Source organism: Octopus bimaculoides, chromosome 14 (assembly GCF_046866305.1).
Source record: "Octopus bimaculoides isolate indiv1 chromosome 14, ASM4686630v1, whole genome shotgun sequence".
Taxonomy (NCBI): domain Eukaryota; kingdom Metazoa; phylum Mollusca; class Cephalopoda; order Octopoda; family Octopodidae; genus Octopus; species Octopus bimaculoides.
Genome location: NC_142941.1, coordinates 50,044,792 through 50,071,284, shown reverse-complemented (window position 1 = coordinate 50,071,284; position 26,493 = coordinate 50,044,792). Strand labels below are relative to the sequence as shown.

General features: G+C 37.7%; 1 protein-coding gene across 3 annotated transcripts in view; it reads right to left on the bottom strand.

The window, feature by feature from the left end:
* The window catches only part of LOC106868608 (potassium voltage-gated channel protein Shaw), a 53,482-nt gene that overhangs the window by 8,648 nt on the left and 18,341 nt on the right, over positions 1 to 26,493 (bottom strand). The window contains exons 3-4 of one of the 3 annotated variants that reach the window (XR_001409315.3): positions 12,193 to 13,193; positions 8,061 to 8,519 (exon numbers count right to left, since the gene is read on the bottom strand). The exons of 1 other annotated variant lie outside the window; for it this stretch is intronic. Coding sequence is in view for 1 of the 2 variants with exons in the window: in XM_014913953.3 (XP_014769439.1) it covers positions 5,133 to 6,329 (1,197 nt within the window). In the remaining variant the exon portion in view is untranslated. Of the gene's footprint in view, positions 1 to 1,843; positions 6,330 to 8,060; positions 8,520 to 12,192; positions 13,194 to 26,493 lie in introns of those variants that run through there. One more of the 3 variants, XM_014913953.3, reaches the window with a different exon arrangement.

Sequence of the window (26,493 nt, the reverse complement as noted above, 5' to 3'; positions counted from 1 at the left end):
ATGAAAGTTAGTGGCTTCAGTTATCAGAGTCAATGACTACAGTCTGCAACAACAAAGGGGCGAGAATTATAGCTTCTAGCATGTCGACGTCTTCCCCCCAATTAACTCTGTAACGAGATCGCCCATCACTTAGAACTCTCAAATATGCGCTACAAATAATGACTGGGGTTTCGTTTTGATGGTATGTATAGGCCAGACACTCATTGGTCAAAAGTACTGAGAAATAAGATTACATTCTCTTTGATTGCTGGTGTTCTAAGTTGCGATATATTTCGCTCCTTTGCTTTTTTATTCCTGTTAATTTCAGGGGATATTACGGTAGTTTTAGAAAGTCTTTACGTTCGTCCAGTTGCCTTAGTCGTTAGTCTAGATTGATCACTATTGCACATTTGCATCTTGTTATGCAGTTTGTGATATTTCGTTTGATGCGTGAGAGACGACACGAATAAAAATTTAAATATTAGCCTCTTTAAAAAATATGTCTGTTGTTATCCTGGAATCCTATAATTTAACGAGGATGTTCATGAATGGAAGCTTATTCTTGCTAACTTCCATTGTAAATTTAATGAACAGATGGAAGGTGTTTACGATGTTATGAAACATATGCAGTTCTTTTTTTTTTCTGATCTATTCCAAACTGTCCAATCTGAAAGTAAAGGCGTATATAATATTGAAATTGCGATGTCCATAGCAGTGAACTAATTAAATCCTTAATCAGTCGATAAAATGTCATGTTAATGAAATACGCAATCAACTAGAGCCGAAACAAATGCCACCGATCGCTGTATCCTTCACCTTCAGTTTGCGGTGTATTATACTCCAATTAGTTGAGTGTTATAATTAAACCAGTAATGAAATCTGCACCAAATTTATCAATATTTCTTTCAGAAAACAATAACTGCACTACAAGAACAAAGTTTCTTTTCAGCTGCTAAAAATGTATGAGAGTTAGACCATGCATACCACTGTGTAGAAAGTTCAAAAGAACCAAAGCAACCATATCTTGGAGAGTGTCTGTTCTATGATGACACCATACACAACTTGTGAAGTGTCAAATGAAACTAGTGCATCTTCATTGCCAGGAGCGAACCATGAATCCCAAAAGCACCCCCACACGTTATGACTAATCCATCGACTAACGAAGATGAGAATCAAACGGAGGCTAACGGGGCAGGGGAAGAATAACAAAAACAAAAATAAACCCGATGGAGGTAAAAAGCAAGAAAATACTCTTAAAAGATTGCGAGGTGATGCACACTTTCTGTCATAAAGTACTTTTTTTCCGCTGAGAGAGAAAGAAACCATATTTTATGAAAGAGAACCAGTGAACTGCGAGCTGAAACGAAATGAAATTCATAGCCATTCGCGAAAATAATAAAACAGTGTTCTGATAAGATATGTATGAAATATCCATAAGTGATATGCAAATGAGAAGGAAATAGGATTGTATTTTAAACCGAATAACAGAAATAAACACAGAGAACAATAGTTCAAATCTCAGATAGACTTTACAGAGTAAAGTTCGACGATAAACACAAGGCCTGCAATTTTTGGGGAGGAGAGGTTGACCAGAGTTCACCTAGTACTTATTTCATTGACCCTGGAAGGATGAAAAGCAAAGTTAACCCCAGCGGAAGTTTACGAAATGATATTTTATAACAATACACAAGATGTGGCTTCTCACTTGCCAAATTGAACACAAGTACTTCCCGAAGATTTTCGTCTTTCTACTTTGAACAATCCAATAAGGAAGTACACAGCAGACGTTATCAGGGAAGTGGGGGTACCTTGGTTAACACAAATTTAGATTTTAATTATTATTTTTTTTTATATAAAAATCTCGTTTTATTTATCGCATGTGTTATAATTTTTTAATATTTATTTCCATGTAAATTTGTGATTTATAAATTTTGAATTCGTCCAAGAAAATATTGTACACTCATACACGCCTTTCCTCGTCTTCGTATGTTTTCTCTGCCCAACCCCACATGTGTGAAGCTCCCTGTTTATTGTTACATTGTAGCTTTCTGTATCCCTTCAAGCTCTTGTGGCAAATAAAGAAAAGATTATCTGTTGTTGTTGTTGGTGTTGTTGGTGTTGGTGGTGGTGGTGGTGGTGGTGGTAGTGGTCATCATCATTGACACCACTGCTACAGTACAAGGAAGTCACACCAAGCCTTTACTCTGACTTTGCCAAGAAATTCGCCGTTTTTTTTTTTTACGTGAAATCCCACATTTGCCTATCGTGGTAAGGAAACCAGCGCGATAGACGCGATCGTTGCCTCTGTAAAACAGGTACAAACTCGCATTGCTGCACATTTAAAGAATAAGAAAACTTTGTGAATTCTTTCCAGCCTGGAGAAAAGTTTGGTCGTGATAAAGCTGAATGTTGTTCGCCATAAATAGACATCTGGTTTTCGATAATTATCATCGTGTGTGATGAAGGTGAGCGGAGCATCCTGAATATAGAAAGGTTACACAAAGACAGTGGTTGATCGGGTCCTGGTATGGAGATAAACATAAAGAGAGAACATGAAAATATTTGAGAAATTCTTGACCTCTTCATATACTAAAGAGCGCCCAGTAGTCGGTAGTGGTAGGTATCAGACCCACACTACTGCCGACCCTACATCAAAAGCAGCATCTACAAGAACCAAACCAGTGACAACAAACTCAACTAGAGCCGCAAAAGCAGAAGCAAAATAAATAAGAGTAGAAGCAGCGGTTTAAGCAAAAACGTTAACCATAACCAACATCACGAAAGGAAGCAAAAAAAAACAAAATCGATTTCAAGGTCAAAAATGAAAACAACGAATACTAAAACGATGAAGGAGAATGTAAAGAGAGATTTACTGGACGAAAGGAATTCCCAAACATAGAGACAGTTGAAGGGAAATGATCTCATTTTTGGCTTTTTAGAAAGAAGCACAACAAAATGATTTTTTTTAAATCTCCTTTGATATATCTCCTACTTATCAAACGAGTTGATCGGGTCAACAGGTCTTTCGAGGACCTTAATGAGTGACTTTCTCAGTTTTCTTTCTTTAATCAAAATTTCTTCACTCAGATAAATGTTTGCTGACTGGGTTCAACTTGTTCGACGAGTTCAGGTCACTGGATATAGATGTGATGGATATTAGAGAGACCAGAATCTCTGGAGCAAACGTACTCGAGCCCATTTTCCATGACTACAAGGTATACTCATTCCGTGATCTCTAAGGATCTGAAGAAGGGTCGGCGTATTATTCGTGAAACCTTTAGACTTCAATGGACTGACAATTGTCTTGGACCCGTATCTAAAAAGAGTCTTTATCTGACCAGCAGATAAGAATAGCAGAAATTTGTGGTCTACACGATCGATATAGATAGGGCCCGTTGATAGAAATTCAGTTACTGGAAAAACAACAGGATCGGATTGGCAAACTAGGGGACAGTTGTCGAAAGGAATTTTCGACAACCAGCGATGATGATCCTGAGGAGGATGAATAGAGAGGATCGGTAGCGTTTATTGAAGAGTTCTTAATAGAGAGATTGTTTGAGGAGTTACACGACCAACAGACTAGCGGCGAGAATAGCTTTTAGCACAAAACACAAATGTTATGTTGCCAGGGATAATGCTCGTGTGCTAAAAAACTGTAGGGAGCTAATAGCTTTGCAATAGGCCGGAGAGGGCGAAGAATGACATAGAAACCAAACCACAATCTAGTATTTGATGAACATAGACGGGCGCGAGATACTCGGTTCTGAACAGATGTGTATGGCTTTCTAGCACTAATTGGTCCGACACTTAGAGGCGGACAATGAATTGTAAACGGTAGTGGAGTTTACTGCCTACCTCGTCGGCCTGTTGCGATCAACGGCAGAAGATGATAAAGAGACGGGAAGGAGTTGCACGAGGAGCAAATATCCTGGTTTGGAAAATCTAACCTGATATTGAAGAATACATGCTAGATTTGTTGGGTAGCCTCTTGGAAGATGTCTACCGCAACTGGCTGTGGAATAAGAGAATTCCAAGTGCTGTGAACTGAGGAGTGGTAATGCTGCTGAAAAAAGGATACCAACAAGAGATATGTTGTAGACAACACTTGGTCCATTACAGTGATAAACGCAAACTTAAAGAACATAAGAATGTTTGCATCAATTCCTACCCCAGTAAAATATCACTGACAAAGTTGTGGGACCCGTACCAAGTTGGATCAATTGAAAGCTTTCGATAAAGTTAACCAGGAAACGAACTCATTTCATAGGCTTGCTCACTGCAATGTACAGCAGCTTCTTCTCGGTAATGATCACTCGTGGAAACCGTTTCCGTATCGCGAAATTCGTATCGTATCGCGAAATTCGTATCGTATCGCGAAATTTCCACTCAAGCCACCTTTAGAGGATTTTTGGCAGAGTTATATCAAACAGCAGCTGTCGCGCGTAGGGTACATACGACTATTGGCCGAGTTCTCATAGACATTTCCAACTTTCACTTGAAAAATGGGAGTAGGGTTAAAGTGGTGGCACCGTTCTCAATGAGAGTTTGGAAAATGGTAAGAGTAGATGTGATTACTCTGAATATCCATCTGAAGGCTGGAGAACGACGCATGCTCTTTGTCTCCAGAATGATCTTGTGGAGTTATTCGATCGGTCCTAGATTCACGCTCTTTTGCACCAGGAAGGCGGCACCATCATCATCATCATCATCATCATCATCATCATCACTATTATTATTATAAAATAATAGTTTACAATTTGTATACTATATTATGTCATCTTTGTTCGCATTCGATATTTCTTTATAAAACTCCACATTTCGCTCTGTCTCTCTCATTTGTCTCTTCATCATGTTGGCAAATAAAAAAATCATTATTATTTTAATTATTAATTTATTACTTTTAATATTAGTATGATCATCATCAGCAGCAGCAGCAACATTATCATCGTAATTTTTTGGTGCCTTCTTTTATAGACGGCGTGGCGATATGTAATTTATAAGAATCAACGACTCGTACTGGCTTCAGGTATTAAGGATATCAACATTAGAAATATTAAAATAAGCAAAATCACAGCAACATTTGAATAGTGGAAGTTAATAACATTCAATGCCGGCGACTTTCACCAGATTGTCGCCCGGCAATACCAATGTCTTTATAACATAGATGTTTCAATATCGTTTATCTCGGGTCCACGGATGACATTTGAGTTTTCACCATTCATATGGCGATGAATGTCTGAATTATCCCAATTATTCTTGCTTGGTACTGGATTCCCAGTTTCTTTAGGTTTCTTTAATATATGTGATCCATTTGTCGTCTGCTTATTATTATTGGCAAGCATGTAATTTCGAGCAATTCCAACTCGCAAGCGTCTGAGATTATTGCGACTTGGCAAACTGTCGTAAGATGGCGGATGAAGTTTTGACGAAGAAGAAATATGCAGACGTGGTGTACGTTTTTCTTGTGGTTCATTAGAACGTAGTTTCGACGAAGTCCCAGGTCCCATCTCTTCGGCTGGTAGTTCAATTATTTGTTCAGTTTCTATCAACTTTTGCAGCTGATCCAAATCTTCCTGAGCTTTTTTCTCACGTTTCTCTGCTTGTTGCATGGATTGCATATGTTTGTAGTACATGACGAAATTACTGACGATAATAGGAACAGTGAAACCGACCATTAACAAACCAGTGACAGCACATAACGAGCCAACAAGGTACCCTGCGTCACTTGATGGAGACATATCTCCATAACCAACCGTAGTCATAGTGATCAGTGCCCACCACATACCAATGAGAATATTGGGGAAATTTTCCTCCTCGGCGTAATAGATGAAAGTAGCAAACATAATCATACCGACGTTCATAAAACAAATCATCAACAACAAATCCCAGAAACTGGCTTTGAATGTGTACAGCATAATCCACAAGCCTGGGACATAACGGACCAAGCGGAAAATCCTGAGGGCACGAAATATTCTTAAAAAATTCACGTAGTGCATGGTTTCCAATGCAACATTAGTCTCAGCTGTGTTGGTAACAATGATGTCGATATAATCAGGGAGAATTGCAATGAAGTCCACAATATTCAAAGCATCCTCAACGAATTTTTTCCATTCTGGACAAGTGAGGAACCTTGTGATTAAATCAAATGTGAAGAATGCGAGACAAATAAAATCGATTGTGATCAATGCCGGATGAGGCACAGTGAATAATGTAGCTTCAGAGTTCGTTCTGTTTCTGTGTAATCGTCCCAAAATGTCACGTTCCCCTTCTACTCGGCCGACGGGATGAGTAGCTATGATGAAAGACAATACGGACAGTATAATAAACACAACTGTTATCATGCCATAAATCTGTCGATAGAAACAAAACAAAAAGAAGCAATTAAAATATGTTATAATCTTTAATAACGAACAAAAGTCATTTATCGTAGACAGTGGCACCAATGAAAATATTAGAAACGATTTGGAAGGCAACACATGTGTACAAAAATAAAACCATTAAACGTATGTTAATAATCCATGAAACAAAATATTCAACCAATTTTTACCACACCATTGGGAAGAGTATTACTGGCGAGGAATAATAAAAGACCTTTTTTTATACCTCTATATTGTATTCCAGGAAGAATATCCTCGAACTTCTTCCATTTTACTTGGTCGTTGGACCTATAAGAAATATGAGCCAACTCTACCTCAAATTTGACCTTATCGTCTCAGATAAAGAAAAGACAAATTGAATAAAGAAATTCTAAAAGTACATCTTAAAACAGTGTTTTTTGCCAAACTGGGATCGTATGACCCCTAAAGTTCAGTCGGTCCATAGAAAAGTTTGGGAAGTAGGTGGTGTCACAGACAAATGAAAAGAACCACACAACTATCAATCCGGTTTCGCCTAAAATTTTTTATTACTGTCTGTAACACTTCGAAATTTACATACTAAAATATATATACACGCACATACAGAATTTACTTTCTACAATTGAAAGTCTATCATGAAAGGAAAAAAGGGTTTATTTAATACTTCGATAATAATTCATTATTGATCAATCATGTTTCAAGTTGGCATTGGAAAGTCTTGGATGAATTAAATATTATGTTACTGCTTTGAAGTTCATATATCCGATAACAATCTCTAAAGGTAATTGCCTGCTTCCGTTTTTTTTTTTTTCTTTTTTTGCTGGACAAGCAAAAATGAAGCCAAAACTGACTGTGATGACATCATAGAAAAACCTTGAGAGCAAACAAAGGAAGGAACCATTGTGAAACTAAAACATATAATTGGAAATAATCGAAAAGAAAAAGGATACAGTAACAATTTGAAGGATTCAAAACAAAAATTCAAAAAATACCACCGAAAAATTGATTCATTGTAGCAAAGTTAAGACGTTTAAGAAACACAGGACATTAAATCAGTAGAGAAATGAAGGAGACTGGAGAATAAATACATTTGAGAAAAAGATGCAAAGCATTATGATGCTGGCTAATATCCATACATTTCAAGTTAGATAACGAAACCATAAATGTGGCCGAAACGGGGAAAATATGAAAAGAAAATATCTTTTAAAAAAAAATTAATATTTCTCTGAACAAAAGCCACGCCTGCACCTATCCCCCACTTTTTTCAACTGTTGTAACCCATTTTACACAATTTTCTCTCAGGTGCAGGTGTGGCTGTGTGCTAAGAAGTTTGCTTCCCAACCACATGGTTCCGTGTTCGGTCCCACTGTGTGGCACACTGAGCGCATGTCCTCTACTAAAGCCGACTACAGCTTTGAGAGTAGATTTGATAAACGGAAACTGAAAGAAACCCGTTGTATATATATATATATATATATATATATGTGTGTGTGTGTGTGTGTGTGTGTGTGTGTATGTATATATCTAGCTATACGCGTGTTTATGTGTGCATGTGTTTATCTCCCACCCACACCCGCTTGACAATCGGCGTGGATTTGTTCAACAAAACCGTTCGAGGTTTTGCCCCAGCGTGGCTGCAATCCAATGATTGAAACAATTCAAAGATAAAAGACACATACCTCAGCCTCGCCTAAACAAACACAATTTATAATTAATGACACCATATTCTCCTCAGTAGACAGAGTTTTATTTTATTGCTCGTTTCGTTTTTACATTTTTTATTTTCCTTCGTATTTCCTGTGCCTTGTTTCAAAAATTACCCAATCGAAAATAAATATCAGAATATAACTTATTGTTACAAAAAAAAAGCCATATTTTCTCTTTTTTTTTTTTTTCAAAAGTCATTCGTACAGTTTCGTAGTTCGTTATTGATAAATAACCACCGAAAAGAGTCTTTTGTACTCGAATATAGATTCAATCGAAATAAAGCATAGCGTCCGATACATCTTGGAACATAGCAGACAGAAAGTATGGCGCATCGTCGACGTCTGCTTCTTTTGTTCTGAATCGGCCTTCACAAACATCCCTGAAGCTTCTTGGGTTCACGAAATGATGCATCCGAAGATAGGGACAGTAGAGGTTCGCTTTGAGTTGTACCATTCTTCTTTCTCATATGTAACACCTCTACGTAAAATGATAGCAAAAATCAATAGCTTCAATGAGTGTCATATAGTTTATTGATCTCACATTCAATCAATCAAATCGCAACCAACGCGTAAACATTGCCTCATCAATATCTGCTTGCACACACACACACACACACACACACACACACACACACACTCACACTCACACACACACATGATATGCATGTGTGTATGTATGTATATATATATACATACATATATACATATATATATATATATATATATATATATATATATACATATATATATATATACATACATATATATATATACATACATATATATATATACATACATATATATATATATACATACATACATATATATATATATATATATACATATATATATACATATATATATATATATATATATATATATATATATATATATATATATATATATATATATATATATATATATGTTGGGCTGGCCGAAAGGTCCGTCCGTTCTTTGTCGACATAAAACTTCAAGCACTCTAATAAGTAGCTAACTTCAGTTTGTCCCTTGCGCATGCGCACTTGTTAGATACTTGTGACGAAAGAGTTTCGATTGTGTAGAGGCAGAATTTCTCTTTGACTCGTTAATATTTGCGATCAGGAGCGTGTCAGTTGTGATGCTGATGATGATGATGATGGTGATGTTGATGGTGACGGTGTTGATGATGTGGTAAAGGAAGCTAAAGACGAGACTGTAGGATAATTAGTGCTAACCATTGTTGTGTGTAGGTGAAGGGCAGTTTTGCGGGGGGGGGGGGGCAATCTTTCTTTCTGCAGATATTTGCGTCTGTGTCGCGTTTGTGTCGTCTCGAAGAGCGACAGTAATGCTAGTGTAATTATTTCCCGTCTGGAAACGAAACCGGGTGGCAAATAGGTTTTCCCGAGTACTTACCATAGCGAGAAGATACTTACCAGTCAAGTATAACGACGATGATGATGATTATGAGGAGGAGGAGGAGGAGGAGCAGAAGGAGGAGGAGCAGCAGGAGGAGGAGTAGGAGCAGGAGCAGGTGGAGGAGGAGGAGCAGGAGGAGGATCAATAATGCGGTGGTGGTGGTGGTGGTGGTGGTGGTGGTGGTGGTGGTGATAATGGTGTTCGCTCTGATCACCACAAGAATTCGTGTCTGTGGTATCCCGTTTTCTATTGCTCTTACTCCTCAAATGGGTCTGTTCTCATTATTATCGATTGAGGAAGACATCAAAGAAGACCGCAAAGATTCCGAAAATAACAGAGAGGGGGGGGGGGGGAACGGAACAATCACAAAGAGGAAATCATGTAAACTGATTGTTAAACTTAAACGGTACAAAAACAAGCAGAAAACGAAACAGATGACCAAAAACAAAAAAAAAAGACAATATATAAAACAGCCAACAAAACAAAGGGAACAACAACAACAACAATAACAGCAACAAATGCCATAACAACAACAGCAACTAAAGTAACAACAACAGCAGCAGCAGAAAAACTAAGGAATGATAGAATTAAAAAGAAAACAGTAACAGAAAGAAATAAACCAGCAACAACAAAAACTATAATAACAATAACAATAATAATAATAATAACAACAAGCATAAGAACCGGAGCAATTAGTCTCAGACGAATTCTTCAACTACACCGAATTCCAAAAGGATGATTAAGAATTTGATAACATTTGAACAGACAAAATATTCACATTAGAAGACGGCTTTGATAAAGTCGCCGTCCAAAAGACACCAAACGACAGACTTCAGCTAGGAATCAAATAAAGCGTATTGATCACACAGAAAACATATCTAATCGAAGGAACAAGGAGGTGGGTGCTTAAAAATTGACCATGTTGCCATGTTCTCCCCCAACCCGGGAGAGAAGTTGGAAAGTTGGATTCTTTTATCTCTTTAGATGGCAAGGAATGCGTATTTCATGCAAATCAGCCTAGTTTTCCTTTGTTTAGCGGCTGTGGCGAAGGAAATCGTGCTGTGGATGCGACTGGAAGGATTTCCCATTTTAGCTCATCACCTTCTTTCAGTACAACTTAAACACCACGGTGAGGGCTGAGAAAGAAGTGCGGCTCCCTAGTTTGTACGTATGAGATGAGGAGGGTAAGGAGCAGAGAAATTGACAAGGTGAAATGGGCCTAGTCTGGTAATACAATATATTAAAGAGAGGTGGTGAAGACCTGAAACGGGGCACCTTTTAAAGCTTTTTATGAGACATAGAAATCCCGGCTACTGCACGTGGTTTCTACCCCCAATTCTGTTCCGTGGTTTCCTCCTTACTGGAATCCCTTCTTGTTAGTGTTATCTATGTGTGGTGTGTTTTTATATCGGACTGTGATTGTGTAGGGCACGTGTTCTGTTAGTGTGTGTGTGTGCTGTGTTATGTTATAAACAAAGAAGTGGGGTTAACATATTTTGTTCAAATTATAATGTCGGATGCTATTATGTTAGGCTAGGTTGGATGTTATAACGTGGTTTAGTGGTTAGGGTGTCCGGCTCACGGTCTCATAAGGTCGCGACTTCGATTCCCGACGGCGCGTTGTGTCCTCGAGCAAGACAATTTATTTCTCGTTGCTCCAGTTCACTCAACGGGCAAAAATGAGTTGTATTTTTCAAATGGGCCGGCCTTGTCCCATTCTATACCACGCTGAATCTGCCTGAGAACTACGTTAAGGGTACGCATGTCTGTGGAGTGCTCAGCCACTTGCACGTTAATCTCACGAGTAAACTGTTCTATTGATCGGATCAACTGGAACATTCGTCGTCGTAACCAGCGGAGTGCCAATTTATGTCGTATGTTATATTATTAGACTATGACCGATGGTATGACGTTAGATCATGTGTCATGTACAGAATATGTAGTTTTTTGTTTTATCTTATTGAATGAATGCCTCTTACAGAAGATTATGGTAGTGGATAAAAAGTATTTTAAATCATTTTTTCAGGCCCATTTAAGTAGTGAATTCAAACCCTACCCAGGTCAACTTTGCTTTTAATTTCTCCAATAAACTACAGGTCAAGTATTACAGTGTCTATATTCGACTAACCCCTTTTCTTTGGCATATTAGACTTGGTGACTAAATCAAAGTGTTATTATTATCAATGTCATCAACATCATCATCATCACTACCGCCATCATATCTCATGCCTACTTTTGTGTGATCTAATATGATGTAGTTTATAAGAATCGACTCCAGTTAATTGCAGCTAATAAAATCATCGACCCTAGAGAGATCAAATTAAATACGATCTTATCGGGATTTCAGTGCAGGAAGTTAATTATGGAAAGTGATTCGTCCGGCATTGTACGGTTTGCACTAGTTTGACCCACCCCAGTAATTATAGTAATGGTAATAATAATGTCTTATAATGCCAATGCTTTCATAGTATTTATATCTTGTTCCGAGGCGAAATATGAATTCTCACCCTTAAAATGGACGGCAACGTCTAAAATATCTGAATACTTTTTGCAGAGTGCTGAAGTTTTGGATCTCTGAACTGATGCTATCCATTTTTCTTTTGTTTGTTAGTAATGCCAAACGTTAAACTTCCAGCCATACCCAAATGCAATCGCTTGCGACTATCGATGTTTGACAAACCTTCATAAGAAGAAAATGGAGGATTAGAAAGTTAACTTCGCGCGTATTGATTTAAACGTTCTGCAGCTGTACTCACTGTAACTGTACTTGTATCTCTCGAAGAATCGGTGACTACTCTCTCATCTTGCTTCTTTCGTTTTCCCATCCATTTTTTCATTTATCATCCTTCTCTATTTTCTCAACGTTGTCATCTTCGTTTCTCTCAACGTCGACATCTTCGTTTTTCTCAACGTCGACATCTTCGTTTTTCTCAACGTCGACATTTTCGTTTTTCTCAATGTTGTCATCTCTTTTATGAATTCTTGCCATACGTCTCTCTAATTCTTGTTTGGATTGAATGTGTGTGTAATACGTGTAATACATGAGGAAATTATTGACAATAATGGGAACAGTGAAAGCAACCATTAACACACCGGTGATGGCACAAACGGAACCAATTATATAGCCAAAGAAATTTGATGGGAACATATCTCCATAACCAACTGTAGTCATAGTGACCAGTGCCCACCACAGACCAATAGGAATATTGGTGAAATTATCATCTTCTGCATGATAAATTAAAGTTGCAAATACAATCATACCGACCATCATGAAGCCGTTCATCAACAACAAATCCCAGATACTGGCTTTGAATGTGTAGAGCAAAATCCACAATCCTGGGACGTAACGCACCAATCGGAAAATCCTGAGCGAACGAAATAATGCTAAAACATTCACGTAGTGCATTACTTCATTGGCCTTTGTTGCCTCCAGCGTAGTGCTGATAAAAATAGCGACATAATCAGGTACGAGCGAGGCAATGTCCACAAGATTTAATGCATTAAAAAGGAAACGCCTCCTGTTTGGGTAACTGAAGTATTTGATTATCAAATCACATGTGAAGAATATGAGACAAATTAAATCAATTAAGATAAATGCAGGATGAGGCATAGAGGTAAATTCCCGCTCACTCGTTTTGTTTAAGTGTAATATTCCAAAAAAATCACGATCGCCTTTTACTCGGCAGCAAGGATGAGTAACTACGATGAAAGATATTACGGAGAGGATAATAAACGTAATTGTTATCGTGGAATAAATCTGTCAACAGAAGCAGAACAAAAAGAAGCAATTAAAATATGTTATAATCTTTAATAATGAACAAAAATCATTTATCGTAGACAGTGATGCCAATGAAAGTTGGCCATTTGGAAGGCAACATATGTGTACAAGAAACCAATGGAAGGCAACATATGTGTACAAAAATGAAACCATTAAACATGTAATAAACCATGATGCAAAATATTCAACCAATTTTTACCACACCATTGGGGAGAGTATTACTGGCGAGGAATAATAAAAGATCTTTATATATATACATCTATATCATATTTCAGGAGGAATTTCCTTGAATTCCTTCCTTTGAAGTCAAAGTTTTGTGTTGTTATAACCTTACTGACTCAGAGAAGGAAGGGACATACTGGATACTGTAGTTTTAGAAATACGTCTTAAAATATAGGATAGTTACAGTTGAAATGTAAGGCCTGTGACACTTTTAGTTTTTCCATACAGTTGAGGTTAGTGAGAGAAAGGGAGAAAGTTATCTTCGAACCAGAGCCGGCTAATTATTATTTCCTCCACAGCTAATTAACATGAATTAAGATAAACTTTGGACATCAATGTGACAATTCTAGATATAGTTGAGCTTCCTAAGATTTTATCAGTGAAGTGTAGCCTTTGCGATACTTGCCGAACTCCATATAAGGACAGAAGACACAGGTGTCATATATGTGGTGATAAGAACCAATTGCAAGCCTTCTGACTACAAGAGAAAGCGAAAACATGTAGGTTCCACTGCTTCCAACAACTGCAACACCAACAGCACGAAACTAAACAAACAGCTACAGCAGCAGCAACTACAGCTTCAACAGTAAAATAAGCAGCAGATTTAAAAACAGAAAGCAACAGCAGCAACGGCAGCAGCAACGGCAGCAGCAACGGCAGCAGCAACGGCAGCAGCAACGGCAGCAGCAGCGACCCCCCCCCCCCCTCCTTGACAATAACAAAACGATACACTTTTCTCTTTGGTCAAGTCTTCACCAACTTTTTCAAGTTCCACTCGAAAAGGAAAGTGCGAGGGGAAAGGGGAGTGCAATCAAATTCACCAAAATTTCAGGATTTCTGCCTATTGTAGAAAGTAAGGCGGCGAAGAGCTGTCAGAACCGTTAGCTCGCCGGACGAAATGCTTAGCGCCATTTCATCCGTCTTTACGTTCTGAGTTCAAATTCCGCCGAGGTCGTCTTTACCTTTCATCTTTTTGGGGTTGATAAAAGAAGTACAGCCGAGCAGTGGGGTCGATGTAATGGACTTAACCCCTCCCCCAAAGTTTCAGGCCTTGTGCCTATAGTAGAAAAGATTATTAATATTATAATAAAATGGTATTCTATAGAGGTTTAGTGGCGGGCAAAAGCAACGACATTCTAAGGGAGACTTTAATTGTCAACGGGAATCAAACGAGCTTTCTGTGCCGAAGAACTTACAGGTCGGGGTCCATGAATAATTTTCAGAAATCTCTGGATTGACAGTGCGACCGGGGGTTGGGACATTGCTGATTGGAGAGAGATTCAACAGGCAGCTGCCAGCTCGCTGCCTTTCAGTGCCTGAGTATTGTTGATTTGTGGGGTTATACCAAACACCTGTAATCGCGTGTAGGATGAGTCCATTGTGAAAATTGCCCCTCCACTTTAGTGGGAGAGTATGTAGGCGCAGAGTAGAATTAGAAAAAAAGAAAACCTGTCCAAATTGATTGAGCTTCTTTAGAGCCAACGGCACTTATATCCTGGACAGGAGATGGGTACCTCCAGGATTATTAAGACCAAAAATAAAAGCCACACCAATATTCAATTTTTTACCAATATTTTACCAGTGTTTAATTTTTTACCACTTAAATGCATAACGAAAATCCAGGTTCGTCAGTGTGGAAAAAAAAATTTTTATAGTTGAGTTGTCCTGTCGACAGAAATGCTATACGGAAAGAGAAATGGAGTGATCAACCACGATATTTATGCTTAAAACAAAATATTCCATTGGTAATTCTTTGCTTTTTAAATGACCCAAACGTATTGCTACAGGTGGTTTGTTTACAATAAAAGCGATAGGTGCAACAGTTTATTTCAATGAAACAATGTAAACAAGCTACGTTTTCCGACCTTTTCTTTCATAAATTAATTCGTTTTAATATCTTTTCGCATAACTTATCACATTTAAATGGTTGTTCTAAAATACATTATTCATATTCAAGAATTCAAAGCAAACAAAATCATGCATTTGAAAGCGAAACGCTTCGGGCCTTTGTTGACATGTTTTGTCTTTAATGAGAGAATAGAATGGAACATTCTAATTTTTTTTCCCATAGTCAAATTGATTGTATGTGTTGTAAATACATTTCCTTTTGTTTGAAAATTACAACGTAACATGCGATCGGCCGTGTTTACAGGTGTTTTGTGGTCAAAACACGGTATTTGCGTGAAACATTCACGGTAGATTATTCTGACGTAAAACACAAAGAATGAAATTAATATTAACACCTGTTGAATGACGTCACTGTTTGTATCCAATACCTTTAACTTGCTTCATATCAATATGGTTCTTTGATCTTTTCCTTGGAGAAAAAAACGGTAGCTCTTCCTACACTCCCCCCCCCCCCACTTTTTTTTATTTAATTTCAAAACGCAAATTTATACAGCTTCATTTAACCGCTTAGAATAATCATAAAATATCTCACGGTTTTGTTCTTCTTGGTGTTGTTAAACTCCAGCCTTAATCGAGTCCGCTTCTAAGCAAAGCATTCTAGCCGTGACCATCCCATCCATTTATTTTTCAAGTCTTGTACGTGTATCTAAGAAGTCTGTTCAAATATAATTCCATTCATGTCTTAGACGCATTTTAAGAATACCTCCCCCCACACACAATTGACATGTACTTTATTTTATCGACCTCGAAAGGATGAACGACGATGTTGACTACAGTGAGATTCTCTTTGCACAAAAGAGGTAAAGGACGCCACCAAATTCCACAAAGCACTTTACCTGACACTCTTCAAGTCTACCACTTCACAACACAAGTTGTCAAACTTTGGTTTCAAACTTTGGCACAAGGCCAGCAATTTAGAAGGGGTAGAAATCGATTTCGCCGATTCCAATGCTCGACTGGTATTTATTTTATTGATGAAATGCAAAGTCGACTTCGGAGTAATTTGAACTCGGAACGTAAAGGCAACCGTAATATCGCTAAGCATTTTGTCCGAGGCACTAACGATTCTGCCAGCTTCCCCACCTCCATATTTTTTAGTTCTTTTACTCTTTTACACGTTTCAGTCATTTGACTGCGGCCATGTTGGGGCACCGCCTTTAGGCGAACAAATCAACCCCAGGACTTATTATTTGCAAGCCTAGTACTTATTCTATCGGTCTCTTTTGCCAAACAGCTTAGTTTCGGGGACATAAACACACCAACATCGGTTGCCAAGTGATGGGGGAGGACAAACATAAAATCATGCACATATATATATATATATATATATATATACAACGGGCTTCTTTCAGCTTCCGTCTACCAAATCCACTCACAGGGATTTGGTTGGCCCGTAGCTATAGTAGAAGACATTTTCCCAAGGTGCCACGAAGTGGGACTAAACCCGGAACCATGTAGTTGGGAAACAAGCTTCTAACCACACAGCCACGCCTGCGCCTTTGTTACTAAATATGTTACTAAATATTGCTAAATATTAAACCGGATTCGAATTCCTTGTGTGTTCTTGTGTCTATATTTCCGTAGTATTTTCTCAATCTAAGGAAATACATTTAATCTTTGTCCCCTCCCACCCATACTCGGTCCCAAAGGCATCTGCGACCAGCTTTATTTTTTTTAAAGCTCTGGTTGAGGGCTGAGTTTCAGTCGAGGTTATTCACAATGTAATGTGTTCTGCTTGTTTATGTTACGAAACTAAAAAAAAAGGGAAAAGTCTACAAGCACTCCACCTTATAAATGATTTTCCCCAAAACAGCAGAATATCAACCTTCCTTTAAACCTTCAAACTTGATCGGCGCCACGAGATAAATAAATTAAAAAATTGGAAATTGTACCCAGATAATAAAACTACGAACTCGTTGGATTGTCATAAATTGTATCATTGAAACTTCTAAATATTCACAATGTTTGCGCTACTCTATGCTGAAAGGTTGATTACACAAACAGAGAAAGCTGGTTTATATAACTTCAAGTTCTTTTGTTAAGAGCATGGACAATATTTGATAATTTGTAATAGAGTAAACGATTCATCAAATAGATACGTCATGAGAGTAGTAGACAAACATAAAATCAGGATTTCGACGACAGGTGATTTACTCACCTCTGGCTTGGTCCACCTGCTACTAAAGTTGCTTGGCGCCACATCTAACTTGATCAAGATAGCTATGATCGAAACATTATGTTCATGACCATGTCATCTTTTATTTCTTACCCGCTACAGGATCCAGTGTGTGTACCTATTATTTATTTATGACTTAAAACAGTAAGGTGTGATTCGAAAGTGATGTGCTTATTATTGTTTGTGGGTTGTCAGGTGATCAGGTCAATGTGTCTCTTGTTGGATCATATTTTGAGTGTGTCACAAGGAAGTGATATAAGCAGCTGGTGTCATTGTTGCCTTTTAACCTCAGCCCTACCCGGATCCATGGAAACATTTCACTCCTTTTACTCACAATGATTTCTTCACATTGATCGGTAAATGACCACAATGAGAAACGGAAAATCCTGATTTAACAACGCATTCAAAGCTTCCTTTCTACTTCTACGTTTGTATCTGCATTTAACGTTTTAACGCACTGCTCTGTATATATACACACACACACACACACACACACACACACACACACACACACACAGCCGAGCATTATAGCTTTCATAAATATCGAAATATCCTAAAAGCAACTAAAACCTGTGTATTTAATTCAACATACTATAATCGACATATTTATTTCTTTATTGTCCACAGGGGGCTAAACATAGAGGGGACAAACAAGGACGGACAAAGGAATTAAGTCGATTACATCGACCCCCCTGCGTAACTGATACTTATTTAATCGACCTCGGCGGAATTTGAACTCAGAACGAAATTCCGGCAGATGAAATATCGCTAAGCATTTCGCCCGGCGTGCTAACGATTCAGCCAGCTCGCCGCCTTATTATAATCGACATTTGTAATCAAGAAGATTTGGCTTCAAATAATTGACCAACAAAAATAATCGGTCAATGTTTAGCCTTTAGTGTTACTGTAGATAAAACATTTAACTCTTTAGACAACGATCAGTATCATTATTTTCTGGTTTTGTTGTCTTCTTTATAGGATATCAAATGGGATATCAAATGAATTATCATGATGTATCATGCGTTCATCAACTGAATACGTCACGTCATTTAAATTAGGGTTTTGTATGGGTTTTGAAACTTGACCTACAAGTATTAGCAGCAGGTAATGGATGGCTTATCATAATTGGTTTGAGCATCAGTTTCAGCCAAACTTCGAGGTCACAGTCATTCCTTTTTTTCTGCTGAGTAAACTATTCCGACTCAACAACAGTATTGAGTAATTTTTTTTTTAGCGGATGTCACCTGGTGTTTGTAACTTACTTTTCAAGTACCAATTTCATACACACACACACACACACACACACATACACACACACACACACACACACATACACACACACACATCATCATCATCATCATCACCACCATCGTTTAACGTCCATCCTCAAATGTGGTTGGTGTAATGGAGACTACATAGGTCAAACTAGTTTAATCTTGAAGGACAGACTGACAGTACACAGGCAACAAATCTGGGACCTCCACGACCAGGAAAATTCCCGTAAGCAAACACCTAGATCAATGCCCCGCAGGCATAAACCCGACATACCAAATCTTCCATCTCTATCAATGCCATGGAAACACTTAAACACAATTTCGATTGAATAAAGCATGATCATTAAAAAATAAAAACCACAGCTAGATAGCCTTTAATAACATACTAAAAAGAAGAAAAACTCAATTTCTCCACAACAAAAGAAGCAAGCAGATACAACAGACATAATTAGCAACAGGCTCCCTCCTGGGTTTCGGAACTCCAACTCCAAATCACTATACAATAACATTATACACTTCAAACAACAGTTGCTGACGTCACTTCTCACTAGACCAATGAAATTTTACCTCCGGACACTCAGAAAAAGTCAAACTGAAACCTTAAGAGAATCAACCAACCGGAATGGTTGACAACCATTAGGCAAAGACTAATGTCCGAGTTCCTACAGGAAAGTCAACCAAACAGAAGGCCAAACTTTACCCAAAATTACGTCACGAGACCCACTGCCTGTTCTTCAACCAAAACATTAATGCAAAAACAAAATCTATATTTTGACCAAAAACATCCACCAGTGAATCAAAAATCAGATCCTTTCGCGTAAAAATACATATTCTTTGATTCCCCATAACACTCCGTTAAAAGCAGAAAGACCATTACGCAACGGAAAAAAGAGCTACACACAAGACGAAGGAAACTGTAAAAAAGAAAAGGAAAAACCTTTTTCTTCTCCTTTTCCTCTCTCTCTATCTCTCTCTCTCTCTCTCTCTCTCTCTCTCTCCCTCTCTCGTCCACATATTCTATAAAAACTCGATATGATCGAACTTTTAGTAATGCACACTTATATTCTTTGCAGAACATTTACTTTGATATTATCTTTTTTATTTGAACGTTTGACCTTTTTAAACATGTTTGTTCGACTTCTACTTTGTAATTTTAAACTCTGGTAAAATACCATTGTTTTTGGTATGTATGCGAATAAATTTGTTAAAAAACAACTACACGTTTCTCAAATCCAAGTGCATTTTCAAAAATAAATTCCCCCATATATGTGTGTGTGTGTGTGTGTGTGTGTGTGTGTGTGTGTGTGTGTGTGTGTGTGTGTGTGTAAAGCCAAAAAGAACTTAAATGACATACAGTTCGATGGTCTAGACTTCAAAGTCACTGTCAATACAATTTTTGCTAAAGAAAAATAATTTTGTGCTCTACCACTGAGTTATCCTACTACATATATGAATACATATATACATACATATAGATAGATAGATAAATAGATAGATAGATAGATAGATAGATACATACATACATACATACATACATACAAACATACATACATACATACATACATACATACATACATACATACATACATACATACATACATACATAGATATAGTTGGAATTTACAGAAAACCAAAAGACGAAGACAGGTGCATAAACAACAAACAAGTGTATTAGTTTAACGCTCGGGAAGGTGAGAAAGTATTTTACGTTTCGAGCCTACGCTCTTCAGCAGAAAGGAACACGAGAAAATAAACAGATAGAGAATAAAAAAAGAAAGCTTTAGTAGCTAGCGGTCAATCATGGCGATATATATATACATATATACACACACATACATATATGCCCGATGTTATTTAAAATTGGTACACAGAACACAAGAGTGAAATAGACCACTCGGACTGGCCCACAGAATCACAAGATCTCAACATAATCGAATATCTGTGCTTAATTTTGCCGCAGCAATTAAGGAACCACATCTTTCTGTTATCGTCGCCTAAAGACCTAAATCAGATTTCACTTGAAGAATGGCTCAAAATTCCGCTAAAAGACTTTTTACTGTATGAGTCAATGCCTGAACAAACTAAAGCTGTGATCGAATGCCAAATTTCGAAATATTTTCCTAATAAATAATTAAAATTCCAATGAGAAAAGCGTTTCATTTCTTTTGTCTGACTTAGACACACACTCACATACACACAATTTTGATTTAAGTAACTACATTATCATTTTGCTCCGATAATTTGACACAGTCGTATGGCGATTGCTTTTAATTGAACGTTCAGACATTTCAATATCTTTCTTTTATTTCGTCCATTTCGTAAGCTGTGGCACATTGGGTGGTTATTTGTTGTTCATCAAAAGGTCCCAGTGAAATCAAAATGGAATGAAGAAGGTTGTTTTTATTTACGAAAACTTGTCACATAAAGATTCGTTACGCTCTGTACTTATTCAGATAACATCTATATTCCATGCCAACATTATTATCATTTTCTTTGTTAAAGCGGCGAGCTGGCAGAATGGTTAGCACGTCTGGAAAAAAGCTTAGTGGTTTTTCGTCCGTCTTTACGTTCTGAGTTCAAATTCCGCTAAGATCGACTTTGCCTTTCATCCTTTTGCGGTCGATAAATTAAGTACCAGTGAAACACTGAGGTCGATGTGATCGACCTACCTCCACCCAACAAATTTCAGGCCTTCTACCTCTAGTAGAAAGGATTATTATTATTATTAAAGCAGCGAGCTGGCAAAAATGTTAGCACGCCGGGCGAAATGCTTAGCGATATTTCGTCGGCCACTACGTTCTGGGTTAAAATTCCGCAAAGGTCGACTTTACCTTTCATCCTTTCGGGGTCGATAAAATAAGTAACAGTTGCATACTGTGCCTAGAGTAGAAAAGGATATTTCGTCTGCCACTACATTCTGAGTTAAAATTCCAACGAGGTCGACTTTGCTTTTCATCCTTTCGGAGTCGATTAAGGACCAGTTGAGCACTGGGGGTCTATGTAATCGACACATCCCCTCCCCCCAAAATGGCTCCCCTTGTGGTAAAATTTAAAACCATTATTATTATTACCATTGTTAAGGTGGCGAGCTGGCAGAATCGTTAGCACGCGGGGCGAAATGCTTAGCGGTATTTCGCCCGTCGCTACTTTCTGAGTTCAAATTTCGCCGAAGTCGATTTTGCTTTTCATCATTTCGGGGTCAATAAATTAAGAACCACTGAAACACTGGTGTCGATGTAATCGACTACTCCTCCCTTATTGGGACTGTCACGTTAAGTTGGCAGTATACAACTACTTTATATATATATATAGAGAGAGAGAGAGATGTAAAAAATTTAGATTCAAGGTGAATATGATACTTAAGGCACCAGACTTAAGTATGATATTATCCATACAATTTCAAAATAAGGGGATTAAAATTGCTTAAATAAATGGAGTCGCATGAAACGATCGCACTGCATTAACTTTGGATATCCTTGTTGCTTATGTTGATATATATATATATAGATGTATGTATGTATGTATATATTATGTAACTATATTAATTTTTTTGCTTCAATGATTCGACACAATAGTATGGCGTTTGTTTTTTTATTGAACATTTAAATACTTTCGATTTTTTTCCTTTGTTTTATATTTTCGTTTATTTCGCAAGCTGTAGCATGTTGGTTATTTGTTGTTTATCAAAAAGATCCCAGTGAAATCAAAATGGAATGAGGAAAGTTGTTTTTATTCACACAAACTTGTCTCACAGAGATTCGTTACGCTCTTTACTCATTCAGATAACATCTATACTCAACACCAACATTGAGATTGTTATTATTATTGTTGTTGTTGTTGCTGTTGCTGTTATTATTACGAGCAGCGTGGTAGCTGAAACGTTAGAGCGTCAGACAAAACGCTTTGCCGTCCTTTACCAGTTGAGTTCAAATCCTAGTCAAGTGCTGGTGTTGATGGTAGGAACTACTTTCTTCTGCCTCCAAATTTGCTGACCTTGTACCTGCATCAAAATCCATTATTATTGTTATTGTTAAGGCAGTAAGCTGGGAGAATTTTCAAAGCACCGTACTAAAATGTTTTACGGCTTCTGTGACATAAATCCTCTCAGATGAGGATATGTGTTACGAAGACAGAGACACTGTCCCTCTTAAGAAACTCGTGCCTATGTACTCTACATGTTAGTGGAACATCAGTGAAACATGTGGAGATATTTAAGGATCTGGAAGCCATATTCAAGAGTGATAGGAGGCAAGTAGCAGAATTACCTTCTCGAATTGAAGGTAGTGGCACAATAATGCATCAACACCGGAATTTAATGATCAGAATAGAAGAGGTTTTGGTAAAATCCAAACTCGCTGGCTTCAATTCCGTTTTTGTGCTTATTTTTATGTATGGTCAAGACTACACGGTAAGAACCGAAAGAGTATGATCGAGAATACAAGCGGCCGAATTGTCTGTAGACTAACATTATTCGAGAGGTCGTGTAGCATAGAGATCAGGGAGTCTCTCCAAGACGAGTCGCTACTTCTCGACATTGAGAGATCTTAGCACCGGTACTACGAACAGATGATTCGAATGTCACAGGAAAGAATCTCAAGACGAATTCTTCAAAACAAGCTAAACAGCGGGGGATCAAGGGCTGCAACAAGAACGAGATCTAATGAGGATTGATTCTGATAAAGCCTTATGAGTTGATGCCAAAGAACTATAGTCTTACAATCCTCCCAGAAGTAGAGGGCAGTGGAATTGGTTGGATATATATATATATCTTTATTTAACGGGGGTGTCAGTATGTGTGTTTGTATGTGTATATGTATGTATCTTCAATATATATATATATATATATATATATATATATATACACGTTTATGTATATATACGTACACACACATATGTGTATGAATATAGACATTAATTGAACAAAATTATGGAAACACCAATTTCTGTTTAACTATCTTTTTTCTTTTGACGATATAAGAGATTCAGAACTCTTCTCCTCTGTTTATACGAGATCATGTGGGTTATGTGTGCTTTGCACTTCATATTATAAGTCTCCGTTTTTCTTCTTTTTGTTGCATATAATAATATTGAAACTGTAAAAATGTTGTAACCAATGTGATTTCCAAGTAGAACCAATAGTTAAAGCACGGGTGGCTGGAGCTTCACTCATTATAGTGAGTGAAGCTCACTGTAGTGAGCTTAATGATACAGTCTCTAACATCATGTTGGAAAACCAGCTTTGGCAAGCATAATACTGGACAGTGACCAAAGCACGTATAAAGGACAACAGAATAGTGAAACGTATCGAACCTAGACGCTATCGAATTGCAGCAGCAACAGGTACAGCTGACCTGGACCACCACTTTGCAAAAAACCTCTGGCAATCAAAATCGTTCTTGAGCTCCATTAGTTTATATACTATACGAGTTTTGTAAGTGATAAGCCTCTCCTTTCCCACCATCAACATTGATAGACAGAAGGAATGATGTTTAGGTAATCAGAGGTGACCAATGAATCAATAGAACAATGTAATCTCTGGTGAATCACCATTCGCCCTTTTTCTCACTTAGGAGAAAGTTTATCTCTGGAGAGCAACCCGTGAATCATAGGAGGTGGCTCTGTGATGATTTGGTCAGTAGCCGAATTAATGATAAGGAATAGCTAACTATTGTGGCTGATCATGGCTCTTATTTTGCACAAACTTCGTGCCCTAGTGGCGGTGCAATCTTCCAGGATGATAATGCACCGATTCATATGGCTAATGTTATTGAAAATTAGTACATAGAGCACAAGTGTGTAAGATAGACTATTTGGACTGGCTCATGGAATCACAAGATCTCAGTAGAATTGAACATTCATGGTTCATTTTACAGCAGCAATTAAAGAGCCGCTTCCCTCTGCCATTATCTCTAAAAGAGCTACCGTAGGTTTTACTTGGAAGAATGGTTCAATAATCTCTCTGACAACCATTTACAGTGATTGATGACAACCATTTACAGTGATTGATGGCAAATTTGGACTTTTTCTATATTGAATAATAAAATTTCCATTTAACAAATTCCTTCCATTATTTAGTCCTACACACACAAACACACACCCATCCACTTCTGTAGCTTAATTTTTCGCTCCGATGATTTGACAATATAACGATTGCTTTTAACTGAACGTTTTAACACTTTAATACCTTTCCTTTATTTCTTTCATTTCGTAAGCTGTGGCATGTTGGTGGTTATTTGTTGTTTAGTAAAAAGTTCCAATGAAATCAAAACACGATGAAGAAAGTTGGTTTTTTTTTTCACACATAATTATCACGGACAGATTCGTTACGCTCTGTACTTATTCAGATAACATCTATTCTCAAAACCAACATTGTTATTATTGCTTAATTGTTGTTATTGCTGATGTTGTTGTCGTCGTCGTCGTTGTTGTTGTTGTTGTTGTTAGATGCAGCCAAATGGCAGAATAGTTAAGACACCGCCAAAGATGTTGTACAGCTTTAGTTACGTATATCGGCAGAGATGAGGATTAGTGATGCGAAGACTACGACATGGTTTCTCTCTAGAAACTCGTCTCGGCGCAATCCTCACTGTTGTAGAACATCACTGAGATTACTGGAGCCGTTTAAGGACCTCTCGGGGCCGTACGTACGAAAGAATAGGAAGCAGGTGGGTTGGTTGGACTCTGGAGATTGCAGGTGCTGGCACATGCGCCAACAACACTGGTATTTAGTCCTTAAAAGAGGAGAGGCTGGTAGAAAAAAAATCCAAATTTGTTATCTTCATTTGCACTTTCGTGCCTCTCCCAACCTGTAGTCATGAATGTCATGTAATTACCAAAAGAGTTCGCGTGTATGTGTATGTATATATACACATATACATACCCATAGTATAGATACACATACATATATATGTTTATATATATATATATATATATATATATATATATATATATATATATATATAATGTACATTTAAACACAAGAGAATTCCCTATAACAGGCAATTTCTACACACTAAGAGACAGTCAAAACGACCGAAAACCACAAAATTTAAGCAATTTCAAAGGGAAAGAAAAAATAAAAAACTTTTACCTTGTTTTTACGGTTATATATATAAGTTTCGAAATATTTTAGTAATATATATATTAGCTACCAGTTGCTTACTGGAGTCGATCTAATCGACTGCCCCCACTCTCCCCAAAAACTTCGGGCCTTTTGCGTTGAGCAGATAAGAAATAATTGATACACCTTTCATGTCACCCATCAACTCTGATAAGCGGGGTGGGGGGATGGTGTCTGGGCAATTATAAGTAATCATCGTCCTCTTCTCTGATGAGTCTTCCTTCCCCTTGTTTTTCACTTCGGGGCAAGTTTATCACTGGAAACTCGACAGTGAACCATGAATGTGGTTCTGTGATCATTCGCACTTTTGTCGTCCTGCATGATAGAGTTAATACCAAGGATTATCTGGCTACTATGGCTGACCATGTCGATTGTTTTGCACAAACATGGTTCTCCGTTGTAAGTGCAATCTCACAGGATGATAATAATGCACCGATTCAGAATTGGTACATGGAGCATAACAGTGAAGCAGGCCACTTGGGCTGGCCCAAAGAATTACAAGTTTTCAATATAATCGAAAATTTTTGGTGCATTTTGGATCAGCGAGTAAGGAACTGCTTCCCTCTGCCATCGTTGCTG